Source organism: Chelonoidis abingdonii, chromosome 8, assembly GCF_003597395.2.
Source record: "Chelonoidis abingdonii isolate Lonesome George chromosome 8, CheloAbing_2.0, whole genome shotgun sequence".
NCBI classification, from domain to species: Eukaryota; Metazoa; Chordata; order Testudines; family Testudinidae; genus Chelonoidis; species Chelonoidis abingdonii.
This window is the reverse complement of record NC_133776.1, coordinates 22,752,139-22,768,943: the sequence shown is the minus strand read 5'-3', so window position 1 is coordinate 22,768,943 and position 16,805 is coordinate 22,752,139. Positions and strand designations below refer to the sequence as shown.

The following is a 16,805-nucleotide window of genomic DNA, read 5'->3' as shown; positions in this document are numbered from 1 at the left end:
AATTTTTGCAGACTTATTTTATGCCCCCAAATACATTGCATTCACAAATGTTACTAGTTCCACATCAAGCTTTCAATTTGTGCTTGCAGTCAGATAAACAGTGTGTTACGACCAAGATTTACATCCACAGCTGAATTAAAGCAAAAATGTGGGAGCAATGTTTTTTGCACAAATTGTGACCACAAAATGCAGGCTGACCTTTTGAAAACGTAGGGCTAAGTTTCCAAAGAATACTTACACCTTCTGCATACTGCAAAAATCGCTTACTGGTTTCTTTTTTACCAAAGTCCTCCAGGAACTTTTGTCGATAACCCAAAACTGTGTCAACATGTGTCTTGTGCTTCACTGCTAGTTCCAGGGCCCTGGAATAAAAGAAAAATGAGCTTGTCATGCTGAAAAAAAATACTAATACAATTACAATTACTTTGGTTTTACAAAAAGAGATCAGTACAGCGATTGTGCTGAAGGTTGATCTTCCTGATGCAAAGTGCCAAGCAATTTAGCATTGGTGTTAACCAAAGGAGGGTGAGAGTAACCAATTTTTCCTGATACACTATTCACTTTGTGACGTATGTTATGATATATAATTACCATTTTTCTGTTGACAACCTAATCACATTATAGAAATGTGACAACAGCATTTGTTTTAAGTAATTGAAAAAACACACCTTCTTTTACTTTTAACTACACTACTGTCAGTAAGAAAGGGTAAAAAATTAACTTTTAGTGAAATTATTATAGCAATGAATTAAAAAAAAATCTCTTGGCTCTTGGAGAGCATCTACTTGAACATATATAGCACAAGCAAATGACTGCTATTAGAACACCCTAAAAATGGGAAGCTCAGCAGCCATTGCATTATTATGATATGTCTATGTTTATATTTGTTTTCTTTGGAGTGTTATAAAAATAAATTTAAATATCTTAGAATGTTTTATTCATTGTTTTCCAGGTAAGACATTCTTGGCAACATCAGCAAAACACAGATTGATATATGTGCTTGCCAGAAAATATAAAGTTTCTAAATTTATTTACGTGTAATCCTTAGCATTAATGAAGCCCACTGGGGAACATACTTTAATTGTTTGAGTTTTCCCCATAAAGAACATTTCTGAAAGAAAACATAATTCAGATTGAAAGGTGGTTTGCTAGTTTCTCATTTTACCTTCATTTAAGTACTCAGAATGCACAATACTAAACTGAAATTAAAGTCGACATCAAATAAGGCTTTGTGTTAGGAATCAAATTAAGCAGTTCATAGTATCTGAACTTTCATCCCTGTTAAAAATAACAGTGTTAAATGATGATACAGAAAGAGAATTACAGGAATTATGCTAATACTGCATTTACATATTATTTTAATAGACAGATGCACCCAACTATATTAATTACTTTAAGCAGCCAGAATCAATAATGCATTTTTGAAGGAGTATTTAGATTATGAGTCCTTTGTGAGTTAAAATGCTACCTAAATCTAAAGCTGTAAGGAAGGCAAATTTCCCCCATTACATTTAGGAAGTACTATTTCCACTTTGAGCGTAGCCAAACTCTATTTATCTCTAACTTTCAAATGATTATTTGAATGCTGAACAGATGTGGCATGAGACTCTGAACTTGGAGCTGAGTACGCATTTTTTTAAAATTTGTTATAGCGGGAAAGTCAGCATACAGAGAGGTCCAGTTTTTTCTCTATAGGGACATGAAGTGCCACATTTTTAAAGGGACTTCTAAATTTGTACCCACAATCAGCCATGGTGAGGGCAGATTGTGGGCTTCTGCCCAATTAATAGTAAAGATCATATTGTTGTCATGGTCGGGGAAGATGGTTTCCATGCTAGTGGGGGAGTTCTTCCTAACCTATTCCCCAAATCTTGTTGTGGGAAGAGAGACATTTTTTTGAGCACCATGCTTTTGCTTAACCTGGAACACTCAGACAGCTGGAGAAGAACTTTCAGAATTGGGAAAGTTAAGGATGTGGGAGGTGGCAGACAATCAGTAAGGGAGTGTAGCTGTATCCATATTAAAGAGACAATATCTTTTATTCTACCACCTTCTCTTGGTGAGAGAGGCAAGTTTTCGAGCCACACAGCTCTTCTTCAGGTATAGGAAAGGTACACCCAGTGTCACCGCAACATGCAGGGTGGCTCTATCTTGAATGTTCCCTTACAATATGTACCTATTTATGCTAAACAATCTGTTCCACCTTGCACTTTGCTATGATGCTAGAAGTACTGTTTCCAAACCTGAAGAAGAGCTTTGTGTGGCTTGAAAGCTTGTCTCTCTCACCAACAGAAATTGGTCCAATAAAAGTATCACCTCACCCACCTTGTCTCTCTAATCAGTAAGGAGGCAGGCAAGCAGATTTAAAAGAAGCCACCTGCCATTTCCCTTCTTCCCTGCTAGTAGCAAGAACTTTCTGCAATAAGATGGGGACTTGACAACCTTCCCCACCCTTGCAGACTCTCTGCTCTCTCGATCCTTCAATTAGAGAGAGAAGTGGAGCATCCCATGGAGCCAGACTCTTCTCTCCTTGTGGCAGCAGTAGCTCCTGCAGGATCTCTTAGACATAGAGACCCCAAACAATGCTGGCATAAGATTTACACTGCTGCGCATACATGTGACGGAAAGTTGAATTTTTTATTTTAAAAAAAAATTCACAACTCATTTTCTCCCAGTGATATAATGACGACAGTCAGTATGGTTGTGTAACTATTTTAAGCAAGAAGATCTTTCAAAATAGTTTTAATTTGTTGAGTGCACATAACTCTGTGTGTCTAAAGTTATGAAAAGTGTTTCTCAGGGTCCAGGCAACTAGGTTAATAGATTAGTCAATTAAGTGTCGAATTCTCTAAACATTTAAAACTTAATCTTAGTAAGATTATTAATGGTAGCAGCTACAGTGTGTTGAGAGAAATATTACCTATCCCAATTATAAAGGTTAATGTTGACTTGAATAGCTTGATAAATAAGGCCTGCTTGAAGAAGCAGCATTTCAGCATCTTGTATATTTCCACTGAACAGCAGTATATGAGCCATTCTTGATTCTTTCGATGGAAGTTCTTTGATAGAATTGATGTACTGAACTTTGTCAATCTGTTAAAACAAAGTGTGATGGTTTAACTAGAGAAATACACTAATAAAATTAGCATTGCAATCATTTAGTTAAAAAATAGTTTAATTTCATCTACTTACATCACCGATTGATGCGTAGGCTATTTCTGCTGTTGTCATGTCCTTATTAGCAACTGCCATAGCAGCTAAGCATGCCCACATGGTTTGATCCTAAAAATAAGACAAAACAAAAATGCTAAAACATCTTTTATTTTATACTATATGAAAATGCACTTTTTCTCAGCCAGAGTGGAGGGATGCTGTTCAGCTACTGAAAATGATGCACTAATACACAACTGTATAATGTATCTCAGTTGTGCAGATCCCTACAGTCTAGTTGTGTGTGCATGTGTGTGTGTCTTAATATCATAATCACTGTATGGTTACTTCTCAATAACTATGCAGTATGAAATTCCTGTACTGTGATCTGCTAACAATGACTGAGCCAGAGTTCAGAGATATGCCTAATCGTTGTACTATTATTTCTCAATAACAGTGAATATATAAATTTATCAATCCTGGCTACTCTGATCCAGTATGTAAACGAAGGAGAAAGAAGAAAATACCTGATAGCAAAACAAATAGACGAACAAATCAATGAAAAGAAAATAGTTTTAAAAAGGTCTCCTTTCTATTTATTCCTATTGTATTTTAGTGGATTTCCAGAAAAGGCTGCTAATTTTTTTAAAACTATTTGTAATTATGAGAATTTTATAATACTTCTGTTTTCCTTTATTTTAATTTCATGACTGTAGTTTTATTAAAGAGTCAACAGAAATATAATCAGGAAAAAAGTTGAAGAAAATCCTAACATTCTGACTCATTTTGATCTTTCCCCTTCTCTCTCCTTTCATTGCATGCTTAGAGCCTGATCACACTAGTAATATAAAAAGATATATTTTTAAAACATATTAGTTAACATGTCTTAATTAACACATTTTAACACATTAGTTTAGACATGGCAAATATAATTTTAAATACATTAGCTAGTCTAGGTAAAGCCTAGGAGGAAATTGAGTTTTTAACATGTTAATCAAAACATGTTCTCAAATACCTTTTAAAATACACCTTTTATGCATTACTGTGGACAGGCCCTGAGAAGCACTCTGAGAGTGCAACCTGATTAAAACGCAGTATGCACACATATTTGATATTGTCCAAACTTAATGCTCAGCCCTTTTGTACAAATACTTCTGCATGTAACTTTACAAACCTGAATAGTCCCACTGAGTTCAGTAAAGTGTGTAAAGTTATTCTAAGAGTTTGCATGATCAGGTCCTAACATCCTTCCTACATTTGTCCTTTATTAACGTAACAAACAAAGATAAACCTTGGCCTAAGAAAAGGGAATTCCCTTCGAATAGTAGGTCCTGGATAGTTTGTTGGTAGTCATGAGGTAGTAGTCTCATGACTACTGCTGTGTCCATGGCTTGGGCAGCTGCAGCCGCTGCATCCAAGACCACCTGGACAGATGCTTTGACTCCTCCACAAGGGCCATGAATTCAGTTCTGGACTCTGATGATAGGAGTCCAGCCGGCTTTAGGCTTATTCCACCAATTCCCCCGAATCAGGCCCCGCGCCCAGTGAGAATCCCTTCCCTGGCTAGAGGCGCCTTTTTAATTTTTACTCACCTGGCGGCACTTCAGGTCTTCAGCGGCACTTGGCGGCGGGTCCTTCACGCGCTCCAGGTCTTCGGCGGCGGGTCCTTTGCTTGCTCTGGGTCTTCAGCGGCACTTCGGCAGCATTGAAGGGCCCGCCACCAAAGACCTGGAGCAAGTGAAGGACCCGCCACTGAAGTGCCACTGAAGACTTGGAACACAGCCCGGTGAGTACAAGCCCCATGTGTTTTTTTACATGTGTTGTTTTTTTTGTTGTTTTTTTTAAGTCATCCCTGCCGGGGTCCCGTTGAAACTGTTCAAATTGGGCCCCGCACTTCCTAAAGCCGGTCCTGGATTTTGGACCAGAAATTAAAATCATAGTGACCTAGGAGTACCTGATGGTTTGATATTCTCAGCTGGAGGCCCCCTGTAGAGTACACCTTCCTGCCTAATGAATCCAGTTTCATGGCCTCTTTTGCCTTGGGTGATGGCTCTTTTTGCCTGTCTCTCTCGTTCGTAAGCAGCCACAATGACTAGGGATCTAGTGGGGGATGAGTGTAGAGATACTCATACCCCTTGGGAGGTACAAAGTATTTACTTTCCACCTGCTTCGCTGTGGGCTGGAAGGATGCAGGGATTTGCCACAGAGCTCTTATAGGCTGCAAGAGGGCCTCACTGAAGGGCAGGGCCACTCTTGACAGCCTCGAGGGTGGTAGAATGTCCACCAGGGCAGGAACTGATTCTGTGATCTCCTCAACCTGTATGCCCAGGTTTTGGGCCATACAACACAAAAGCTCTTGGTAAGCCTTACAGTCATCTTGCATGGGTGCGATGGCCATTCCTGCCACTGCCTCATCTGGGGAGGAAGATGATGAGGCTTTCACTGGCACTGCGCCTTGTATGTCTTCTGTTGCCGGTGGGTCTCCTGTGGGGATATCCTGCACATTAGCAATCTCAGCTCCGGAGATCAAACCCCTTTCTGAGGAGGAAGGTGGAGGCGCTCCCACCTCTGATGGCACCAAGCCGGACCATCCTGTGTGGGAACCTTGGAATGGTTGGACAGCTCACAGGTTCCACATGAGCCACTAGAGTGGTATTTGCCATTGAGCCAGTGGCTATGCTGATAGAACGAGCCCTTGTGCTATAGCTGCAAAGTGCCTATGATCTGCTTGGTGCCTTGTCTGAGCAGAGGACCTGCTCCTGGGTACCATAGCAGCACAGTGCTCATTGGTGCCACACCAATGAGTGGTGCTGCTGTGGCGAGTGGTCCAGTGGCATCCAGTTATGCCATGAGGATGCCACATCCTCATTGCTGACTTGCTCGGAACTGGCACCTGCCTCCATGCCAAGAGGTCATGTGATGCCAGAGCTGTCCCTAAGAGTCCATGACTTGGGGGAGATGGCAGCACTGGAAGGGCATGGAGGCTCCTCACTGCCTCATATGGCTCTGGTGTCATGTATCTCCTCTGTGGCTTTCCCTAGGCAGGTAGTCCATAGGCAATGGGCTCAACAGACCTCATCCCAGGGCCAGAGTCACTGGTGCTGATTGTTCTATGGATGTCTGAGAGTGGCCCAGCATGAGCCTCTCTCTCTCTCTGTGGCCTTTGTCTTTGCAGAGAGTGCCTCCAGTCTGACTTCTTCGGTTTCTTTTTCAGCACCAGTGATAGGGAACGGTGCCAAGTGGCTGGCGCTGACTTCTTGCTAGCTGGAAGGTGTGTCGTACCAAGTGGTAGTGTCTTTCATTGGTGTCACGGATCTTGAATCATGCTGTGCCTCTCTTAAGGCGACTGGGGCACTCCTGACCGACGAGGTACTTGGTGCCGATTCAGGCTGCCACTCCGGTGACGGGTGAAGTGTTGCCGCTATGAGAAGGCATTTGAGTCTGTTATCTCTCTCCTTTTTTGTCCTGGGCTTAAACTTCCTACAAATCTGGCCCCATTCCTAAATATGGCCCTAGCTCAAGCACTTTAGACAGCTGTCATGTGGGTCACTTACCAGCATGAGTTTGTGGCATGTCACACACTGTTTGAAGCCTTGGGACCGAGGCATGCCACAGATTCCCAGGTGGGCTAGCCCCTCAGGGCAGGATCTTACTAACTACTCTAAAGCTATCTACTTACCTGGTAACTTATTCTAATTCTAGTGATTTATAATCTATTTACAGGATAAAGAACCACTAAGGAGTATCACTTGCAAAGCAAGAGACAAACAGTGTTCCAGCAACCATCACAGGTGATAAGAAGTAGGGATGTAAATATCCGTTTAAAAAGTTAACCATTTAAACAATTAAAATTATGTTATTTAATTAGCCAATTAAAGGGAGAGGGACTGGGGCTGCTGCTCCTGGGGCTGCTCCAGCCAGCCTTAGGGCTGCTCCAGGTGACCCCGGGGCTGGAGTTTAACAGTTAGGGTCGGTTAACCAGTAAGACTAATGCTTACTAGATAACCATTTATCTGTTTAGTATTTTACATCCCTAGTACGAAGAAACTGAGGAGGTGGCAGGTCACCAGGTGTGTATCTGCTGTGCCATGAGGGCGCCATTCCAGGGGGCACCAGAGTCAACACCCTGAATATCACTAGGGGAAAAGCTTTTGGTGATGGTGCATGCAGCACATGCACACCTACACTGGAATGGACATGAGCGAAATAGGCCGAGCAAGGCTTGAAACCTGGAGACTTGGGGATGGGTCCTTGTACTAGGGAGGAGGGAAGGGGATAAACCCCGTTTCCTCCAAGTACTATCTACACTATGTACAAAATTTACTATTAACTACACTATAACTGTTAAAACTATTAACAACTACACTAAACAACTATCTACAGTACAACGCATAAAGAGCTAGGGAGGTGGAGATCAGCTATGCTGCACTCCAAAATTCCAACGACCATCACAGGCAGTAAGAAGGATCTGAGAGGGTGCTGGGTCGGCAGGGGCATATATTTGGCGCCATAAGGGCGCCACTCCAGGGGGTGCCTCAGCTGACCCACCGAGTGTTGCTAGGGTAAAAATCTTCCAACGATCGTGCACGCGGCGCGCGCACACCTAATTGGAATCAATATGAGCAAGCACTCGAAGAACTGTAAGGTATTTTTGATCACACTATTTGTCAAAAGACCCCAGATCCTCCCTCAATTCGAGTTTTGAAACACAATATAAACAAAACCCCCCTATTTTACAGCCATTCTTAGTAGAAAAACCATCCTCATCTCTAGTATGTAGTGTTGTTGTAGCTGTGTTGGTCCCAGGATGTTGGAGACACAAGGTAGGTGAGGTAATATCTTTTATTGGACCTTCTGTTGGTGAAAGAGAAGAGTTTTTGAGCTTACACAGAGCTCTTCTTCAAGCTGTGTAAGCTCCAAAGCTTGTCTCTTTCACCAATAAAGAATATTACCTTATCCACCTTGTCTTGCTTATCTGTAGGTACGTAAGGGCAACTGAGGAATGATTGATGAAAGGGAGTAGGAAGGTGAAAGGGGATGGTAGCCAAAGAAGGTAGGAAGGAAAGATCTTTGCAACTTTTAACCAATTTATCTTTAAAGTACCCTAAAGTCATTGAATGCAATCCAGCCCTGAAGATAATAAGCAACCATGAAAAGTTAAAAATGACAAAAACCTCCCTGACTTGGAAGCTATAACTATACTTCTATGGAAAGGATATTATACAGACAGTATTACCACTCAGTATCGATGGTATGTATGTGTGTGTGCTTTCCCAGTATTTTAAAAAAAATTACAAGAAGATGCAAATAAGAGTCACAGTCTCTTAAGAAGTGGTGCACTGAAATTACACAGTGTAATTTCTGTCAGTGCTACATTTGAAATTATAAATGCCAATTCCCAACTGCCAAATACTGGTATAAAAACATTTGTATCCACCTTCAGATAAGGAAAACAACTCAATATAAACATCACAATATATCCCAAATTAGCTCAATATGTATATTGACCACTCAATTCAAATAATATAGAAAACAGAGAAAACATTTTAAAGATACAATTTTGTTTATAAATCATGATAACCATATATAAGAAGATAAAATTCCTTTATAACTGTTAATGGGGGGAAGGAAAAATGCCTTTTAAAAAAAGTATACTACTACACTCACCTCATATGCTGTTGTTGTCTAAATTATCAGAAAGAAAGTGAGGAAAAGAAAATGAAAGGGAAGAAATGTTTTTAAGAAGATTGTAGATAAGTATATGTGGAACAGAACATTTTTACAAAACTGGCTATGTAAGAATCTAGTCCAGACAACATTTATGCTCATTACTAGCTCCACTTTTGTGAACAGTCCCACTGAAATCATTTCGACTATTTGCATCAGTAAAATTAATCATATGTGTAAGTATTTCTGGATCAGCCCTAAAATAATAAGAAAAAACTATAAGGTCAAAAAACAGCTTGAAGAAAGAAAATAGTTTAGAACATTTACATATATAATTACTATTACTACATATTGTTTGAAAATATAAACAAAGGCAACAAATGTAATTTATGAGACTACTGTAGAATATTAAAAATTACCTTAACGAAGCGACACAATCTGACTGCATCTTCCCATTTTGAACTGCTTACATACTCATGAAGAATAGCTGGATAAGGTGATATATTGAGATGAATAAGTGAGCCATCAGCTCTTCTGATTGTTGCTTGATTTCCCACAAATCGCACTATCTGGGGATTTTTGCTAAATTCGCTGTTGAAAGAAAGTCAAGTAAAGCAAGTTAATTTTTTTTTCTCATTGAAAATAATGGTAGGAGTTTAAAGCTATTAGTGATTTTCAAATTAGATAAGAGTTATTGACACATTTTTCTTAACTTTGTTTTCAAACAGAACAGAAACATCTAAATAGTTATCGTAAATTCAACTAAATAGATATGTACAATGGAGTTTAAATCTAAAACAACTTTTGGTCAAATTTTTAAAAGTTGGAATATAGTATTTGGATGCAAAATTGCACGTGTACACTGTCGTGTGCAACCACTGCAAGTGGGAATACAATTTGGGTATCTGCAAAAAATGCCTGATTTGCACATTTAACTGTTGAAATTGCACATACAAATGTGGATAAAAAGCTTTGGGCTGTACTGACTCAAAGTTTAATTATGAAATAAAAAGTACTTTGGGGAGAGTGAGAATGATTGAATATCAAGGATTATTATAAGAAGAGGAAAACGGTGAACTGTGCTTCTTAGTGGATTGTTTTTTATTATTTTGTAGAGCTATTCCCAGAGACTGCAGAAAATGACTCGAAAACCCAAAGTTATACTTAGATACTATGAATGTTTCAGAGAAAAATGAATAGTTTGATATTTTTCACTGACAATACAGAAATGTAACATATCAATTAACTACTATATTTTTTAAAACATAAAGGCAAAATGTTTTTAAAGACAAGTCTGATTAAGATTTGAGCTTTTGTATTTATGTGATTACACCCTAGAAAAAACGGAATTTGTCTTTTAAATTAGTTCTGGGCAAAATATATTGTAACGAATCTACTAGCTTAGTAATGCATTACCCAGTTCAAAATCCAGCCTGTAAAGGGTTCCATAATCCCTCCAGCACAGGAAAGAAATACTGTACAACCAGAGCTCAGAGAGGACTAGAATCAAGAAATCTGGAGGCTGAGTGAAAGCAAGAGCAAGATGCCAGAGACAACAGCCTGGTAGCTGACAAAGGAGAGAAGGCTGGGAAGCAAGCAGCCTGGGATCTGTACAGGAAGGCTAAGACCTGGGCAGAGACATATTCTCTTGAAAGGGCCCAGCAATACCTGCAAGGAGTCACAAAGCTACAGTCTAAAATCAGGACAACAGTGTGCAGGGATCCCAGCAAGACTCTTATCTCATTACACTTATGTTAGGCTGAATTAGAACCTGTTGGTTTATTCTTCATGTAATTGTCAAATAAAGGAACCACAGTTGCCTAATGCATGTGAGTGTTTGACAGGAACCCACTTAGGGCTAGAGTTTCTATAGGCTAGTGGTTGGAGCACCTACTGTGCTTGCTCTTGAGCTCATCGTACCAAACATCTAAAGGGGACTGGTGTATCACACTATTTGCAGTGATATCCTGCAGTGAGGGTAGTTACAATATTTTCAGTTATTCTCTAGAATGAACTTGGATCAAAATATTGGAAGTAATTTAAAAAAAACAAATCTTTTAACCTAATTGAATTATTTATTAAAAGGGAAGGAACATTATATAATGGGAAGAACATAGCGCCTGGAGTAAAGAGACTTGGGTTTATTTCTGACTTTGCCATTGATACATTATGACTTTGGGCAAATCACTTAATGCCACTGTGTCTCAATTCTCCCATTTGTAAAATGAAGATATATGCTACTTTTCTCTTTAGATGGGAGAATTAATAGGGAGTTGTAAGGTTAAACATATCATTGTTTATAAAACATTTTGAGAAGTTTGAATAGAAGTTTCTAAAGAAGTGCAAAGGATTACTTATTAGAACCCACCAATACAAAGCAATTTTTGATGAGTAAGGCACAAAGCTGGAAAATTTTAAATAACTCTTACAGGAGGTCAGGGAAAATCTGAGGCAGACTAGATGTTCCAGAACCCTTCACATGCCCTGTTTTGTTAAGTGATATATGATATTTAGGGCCTTGTTTATCATTCTGATGCTCAAGTTTAGCACTGTTAAGGAGAACCATGAATGTTAAAAGAACTATACGTAAAGATAGGCCTTTCAAAAAGAGTATTTGGTTACTGATTTGTGATCTAAGGGCCTGATTCTGCAAACACTGATTATTGTGAATAGTCCAAAAGAAGGCAATGGGATTCCCACAGTAATTAGCAATATGACCCCAATGCGCATAGGCACTTTAAAGTACATGCTTAAGTCCATCCCTTTTCAAGTGCTTATGTGTTCTGCCTCAAACAGTTATCATTTATTCATTTTTAAAAAGCTTTATAGTACACCTTGAATGGCTAACACTTATGGTTAAACCTTTCCTAATTCAGAAATAGTGATGTAGCAGGAATTCTGAAAGTAGCAACTGCCATCTATTTCAAGTGGCTAAACTAACACCCTCCTTTGTAAAGAATTTTTGAGTGAAAAATTCCACACAGTATTTACAAAAATCCAGCAATATTATTCTGAGTAAAAATATACATTACCTTGCATCTTTTTCATACAGTGTTTTTGGCAGGAGATCTTTATCTACATAAACTGTATTGGGATAGTACCAGACTGTAAAACGTGTATCTTGGAGTCCACAAAGTATGTTGGATGTGTCATTCCAAGCCAAAGTGTGTGCCATTGTTCCTTAATTTAAAGATAAACAAATATTATGTATTTTCACATGCACAATAAACACAAAAAATGTAAACATTCTTGGAATTTTGCTATCCTTACAGGTCATCAACAACTACTTTAAAAAAGCAGGTTTTATTTTTATTCCTGCATGAGTTGCAATTTATTCTTAAAATTTTTAATTATAGTAAGTAATTTTCCCTATTCTTTTTCTGACATTTATATGCCCATTTCTAACATATATGGAGCCAAAATAGCTCAGTTTTGTTTATTGCCTTAACTGTCAACTGTTGTTAACTGAAACATCACAAATCTGGGATCAGTGTGTATTCTTTAACTGTTTCTGCACAAACTACAGAGACAGTTCCTACACTGTATTTTGGAAAGCAAGGTTCAAAATGAATACGTGTGACCAGAATACAGCTTGGGCAGTTATTGGATGACTACATCCCTTTCTCCAGAACTTCACTTTTTATTTAACAATATTATGTTTCTAGTGCTGGAGGTTGTGAAGAAAACCTTCTAAATCAAGTACTATCAGAATCTGCAGTCAGACAGCACATATACGCAACAGCTCTAAGGGACACGTGGGTTCTCTTATAATTCTCTTTGTACTCTTCACTCTGAAATGTAATGATGACAGTTTAAATGTCAAAAACTTACCTATTTAACTTCTGAGCATAATAAAAAAAATACGCAGCTAATGTGTTTATTCAGTGTGGCTGGGTACCACAGAAGTCAGATATGGAAATGACATTAGTTCATTTTATTCATCCCAAGTAGCCACAGTAGGACTGTACCCTACAACATATTCCTGGGTGTTCTTTCAAGTGAAGTTTTAAATTAATCAAATAATAGAGCTTCCAACACTCCTGTTATAGATAAAATGTGTGTGCTGCCAGAATGCAGATTAATGTAATTTTGGCTTGGTTCTTACCAATTTTGATAATTTTCTGTTCTTTCCCAAATCTCTTCACAGAAGTAATATAAAGATCTCTGTTTTTATCAATAAAAACAATTTTTCTTTCATTTGTAAGTCCCTTCTGATCAAGGGCAATTTCGGTGATCTCTGTCTAAAATACAAACAGAAAACACTTGATTGTTTATGCCAGGTAGATCCATATAGGAGGAATCATGTTACATTAAAAGAAAGTAATGATCCACTAAAAAAAAAGTGACATACATTATTACTGTTCAACAACTGGATTTTTTAAAATTCCTGTTATGTTTGTCTTAGCTCTACAACTATTTTATTTAAGTGTATAGCATTACAGAAGTTAATCTCCTACAAGGTTAATATAATAATCCATTAAGAGCATAGTCTGTTCCATTGCAGGAGCACCAAGGCTGGATGAGTCTCTTGAAAGTCTGAAGGAAAAATAAATATAAAACAACATAAAGAAAAAGAAGGAGCACCTGTGCCTCTTGCCCCAAAATGCTACCACTACAGAGCTGCATGATGTCTACTCCACTGCCTGCAAGGCCCTTCTTATACTGCCGAGAAGAAAGTGGACGAAAGAAGGTTATGTCTCCAAGATAATGTCTTCTGTTCAACCACTCTTTAAGAGAAGACGAAGAGAAAGACTGTGCATGGAGATCAACAGCACCATTTCTTCTTTCCTCTCTCCTGACAGCAGAACAAAGAAATAGTGCAAAGGATTTCAATGTTGAGATAGGCAGATGCTAATCAAGTGTCTCTGGGGTGAGAATAGAGGGAATTCAAGTGGTCAGCTTCACTGCAACATATGACAGACTTTAGTTCTCCCTTAGCAACATTCCTCTGAAACTCTCCTGAAGCTTACTTTGATCTCTTGGGGGTATGAGAAATAGAACAATTATACAAAGCCAAGGTTTCCAATCTGTACTCTACAATTGTGTATACCAACGCAGTATATACACTAGTCTAATTTGTGCTGTACTATAAAATAATTAGATTTGTCAAAATATTTTCTATTCAGTATCATATTAACCCCTTAATAGTTACTTCTTTCTTCCTAGATATAAAGATGCAGTTTGAAAGGTGAAATTACAGTATGTACATTACCTTGTGGGTAAGAGGCTTCCCATCGCCTAATGGCTTCCCAGATAATGCTTCAAACAGGTAGATAACTTGAAAAATAAAAGGTGTAGCGTTAAATAATGAAATATATCATATTTGTTAGATCTCAACATTTCTGTGGATCAGATATCTCCTTGCCAGACTTTCCAAACTCTTCATTGATTTTCCAAGCTTTCTATTGTATTATTAATATAATATACAGGCTTATTACAGGGTAACTTACTGATTTGAACATCTAATTTTCATATTCACAAGTGAACTAAAATCTTAAAAGTCAGTACACATTCATTATATGCTGCTGACTGCAGGAAAAATCTCAGTTTGAACACTGAAAATTTGACCCATCAAAATTCTTAAACATCAAACTTTCTTATCAGAGTGCTTATTTTAGCACAATGTTGAAATATGGTACACTCATTCAGGGGAAAATTCCATTTTGACATTTCTGTGACAGTTCACCAGTCATTAATCTAACAATTATATTAACTAATTAACATTAATCTAACAATTATATTAATTTCTACATGATGCATGTGAATGGAGAAATTAGTTTTGGATCATGTTCAACCAGCTGGTGACAAAATTTTAACAACGGATCCCTCAAAAATCCTCTGCCTTAGAGATACATGCAACTTTGTGAAACATTCTCCTGTCTTCCCCCTCCCCTAAAAAGAAATAAAATAAAAAAAAATCCATCATTACCACACATTCCTTCTATTCCTGCCAAAAATCCACTCATTTATGTTTGCCATGGTCTCTTTGAAAGAAAAAAGACTAGGGACTTTTTTTTTTTAAAGGAAGATGAAGAAAGCTGTGATTCTCTTTTATAGTGCCCAAGGGCCAGGGCTAGCTACAGGTACCAGTGAAGGAAGCAGGTGCTTGGGGTGGCCAATGGAAAGGGGTGGCACGTCTGGGTCTTCGTCAGCAATTCGGCAGTGGGTCCCTCAGTCCCTCGCTTCCTCTTTGAGCTGCCGCTGAAGTGCCACCGAAGAGGAAGACAGGGAACGAAGGACCCGCCGCCGAATTGCCTCCGAAGAATAAAGAGGCACGACTGAGCTGCTGCCGAAGTGCCGCCACTCAGCTTTCTCTCTCTTTTTTTTTTTTCACTTCGCTGCTTGGGGAGGCAAAAAAGCTGGAGCTGGCCCTGCCAAGGGCCCATCCAAGTCCACTGCTGCTCATTGGTGCAACCACTCTGATGAAGGGAAGTTACAGCTGCTTTGTGGCCTGGAAGCCTCCTACCTGCCATAACTATGCACTATCATAAATGAGCATAAATTCTACATGATGTAGGCTTGGGTTTTATACTTTTTGTATTATATCTGAATGTCTAAATACTTTGCTTCTGTATAACTTGTACTTTTGGTTTGGCCAAACAGCTCATAAAGAGGGAGAATAGAAGAACAAGCTTACATATATTCTGACAGGTGTGATCTGGGCTATTCAAAGCTAGTGAGGAAAATAGTATCTCACTGTTATGAACATTTCTGTACAACTGTATATGATTCAGCAAAAATTAAACACAGGAAGATTGTTAATAATGTCAGAGACACATCTCAGAGGTTTGATGACATCACATTCCACTTGAACTTTGCCCTTGTAAGTTGTATGTTGCCATCTGAACCCCGTAACATATGAATATTTTTATTCCAAAGGATGGCGCTGTTAATGTATTAATAATATGTTATTGTGGGTTTCTTTCAGGATACAGGATGTTGGTTTGAGGTCGTTGGTTTCACCGGTAGAGGAAAAAAGGTTGTGAGAACAGGTGTTCTCCTGAGGTCGTTGGTAGCACTTGCAGAGGAGAAAGAAAGGATTGTGTACGAGTGTTATTTTCTGCAGATGGTTAAACATGCAAACAAAAGTGAGTTATTACTTACAAGGTGCTTTGCTCTCATTTCTGTGCATGGTTGTCTACATGACCTTAAATTCTTGATCTTATACAAACCAATACTATTGCTATCATAATGACCGTAGAAAATGAAATGAAGAAGATTTTGTACAAACTACCACACACAGAGTGAGGACATGAATATCCTGCCCAATCTGTAATGCTTACTAAGTGTTTTAGGAAAAGTCACATTAGTATCTGGAAAATCCCAGCAACTCTTTACAAGCATTTAAAACCTAATTTTTTATCTCGAAAGGTTCTCTCTCCATTGAAAATATCCAGAAAGAGGATGACTACGTCCCCCTTTTCCATAATAGTCTACAGATTTAATGAAGATATTCCATTCTCCTACAGAAACCATGTGGAGGAGTCAAAAGGGTCTGCATCTGTTTCTGAGAACAGTTTCTTCACCCTCCTCCAAGTCTGTTTGAGCAGCGCAGTGGGCCAGAACCCTGTTTCTGGGCCACTGACAAAGGACTCCCAGAAAACAGAGAAGGATCTGACTGAGCAAGCTGTACCATGGGAAGCTACGCATTTCACCTTCTGACAGGGGAGAGGAAAAAGGACCACCTCTACAGTGGGCTTAATAGGAAAGGCCTAGTTGAGAAAAGCAATAATCTTTGGGCACAGGGTTTCTATCTTTCCCTGTGCTGGCCTTCTGCAAGACTATTACACACCTCTAGTGGTGTTTTCCCCTAAAGAGAGCTTTCTTTTCTACTGCCCTTATTGCAGCCCCGAATTGAGATAATCCTCTTTAGAGCTGGCTAATCCTGATTGACAGCTGCCACCAGCACAAGATCTACAGACCCCTCCTTTGATGAGGCACTGAAAGTGACTGATTAGCTCTAGCTCAGAACTGGCTGGCAAGACTTG

At 38.9% G+C, this 16,805-nt stretch overlaps 1 protein-coding gene across 1 annotated transcript in view; it reads right to left on the bottom strand.

The window, feature by feature from the left end:
- Window positions 1–16,805, bottom strand: part of IFT80 (intraflagellar transport 80) — a 152,675-nt gene that overhangs the window by 9,637 nt on the left and 126,233 nt on the right. The window contains exons 13-19 of the mRNA XM_075068431.1: window positions 14,030–14,094; window positions 12,923–13,058; window positions 11,850–11,997; window positions 9,237–9,408; window positions 3,193–3,282; window positions 2,921–3,093; window positions 239–362 (exon numbers count right to left, since the gene is read on the bottom strand). Of these exons, the coding sequence (XP_074924532.1) occupies window positions 239–362; window positions 2,921–3,093; window positions 3,193–3,282; window positions 9,237–9,408; window positions 11,850–11,997; window positions 12,923–13,058; window positions 14,030–14,094 (908 nt within the window). The remainder of the gene's footprint in view (window positions 1–238; window positions 363–2,920; window positions 3,094–3,192; window positions 3,283–9,236; window positions 9,409–11,849; window positions 11,998–12,922; window positions 13,059–14,029; window positions 14,095–16,805) is intronic.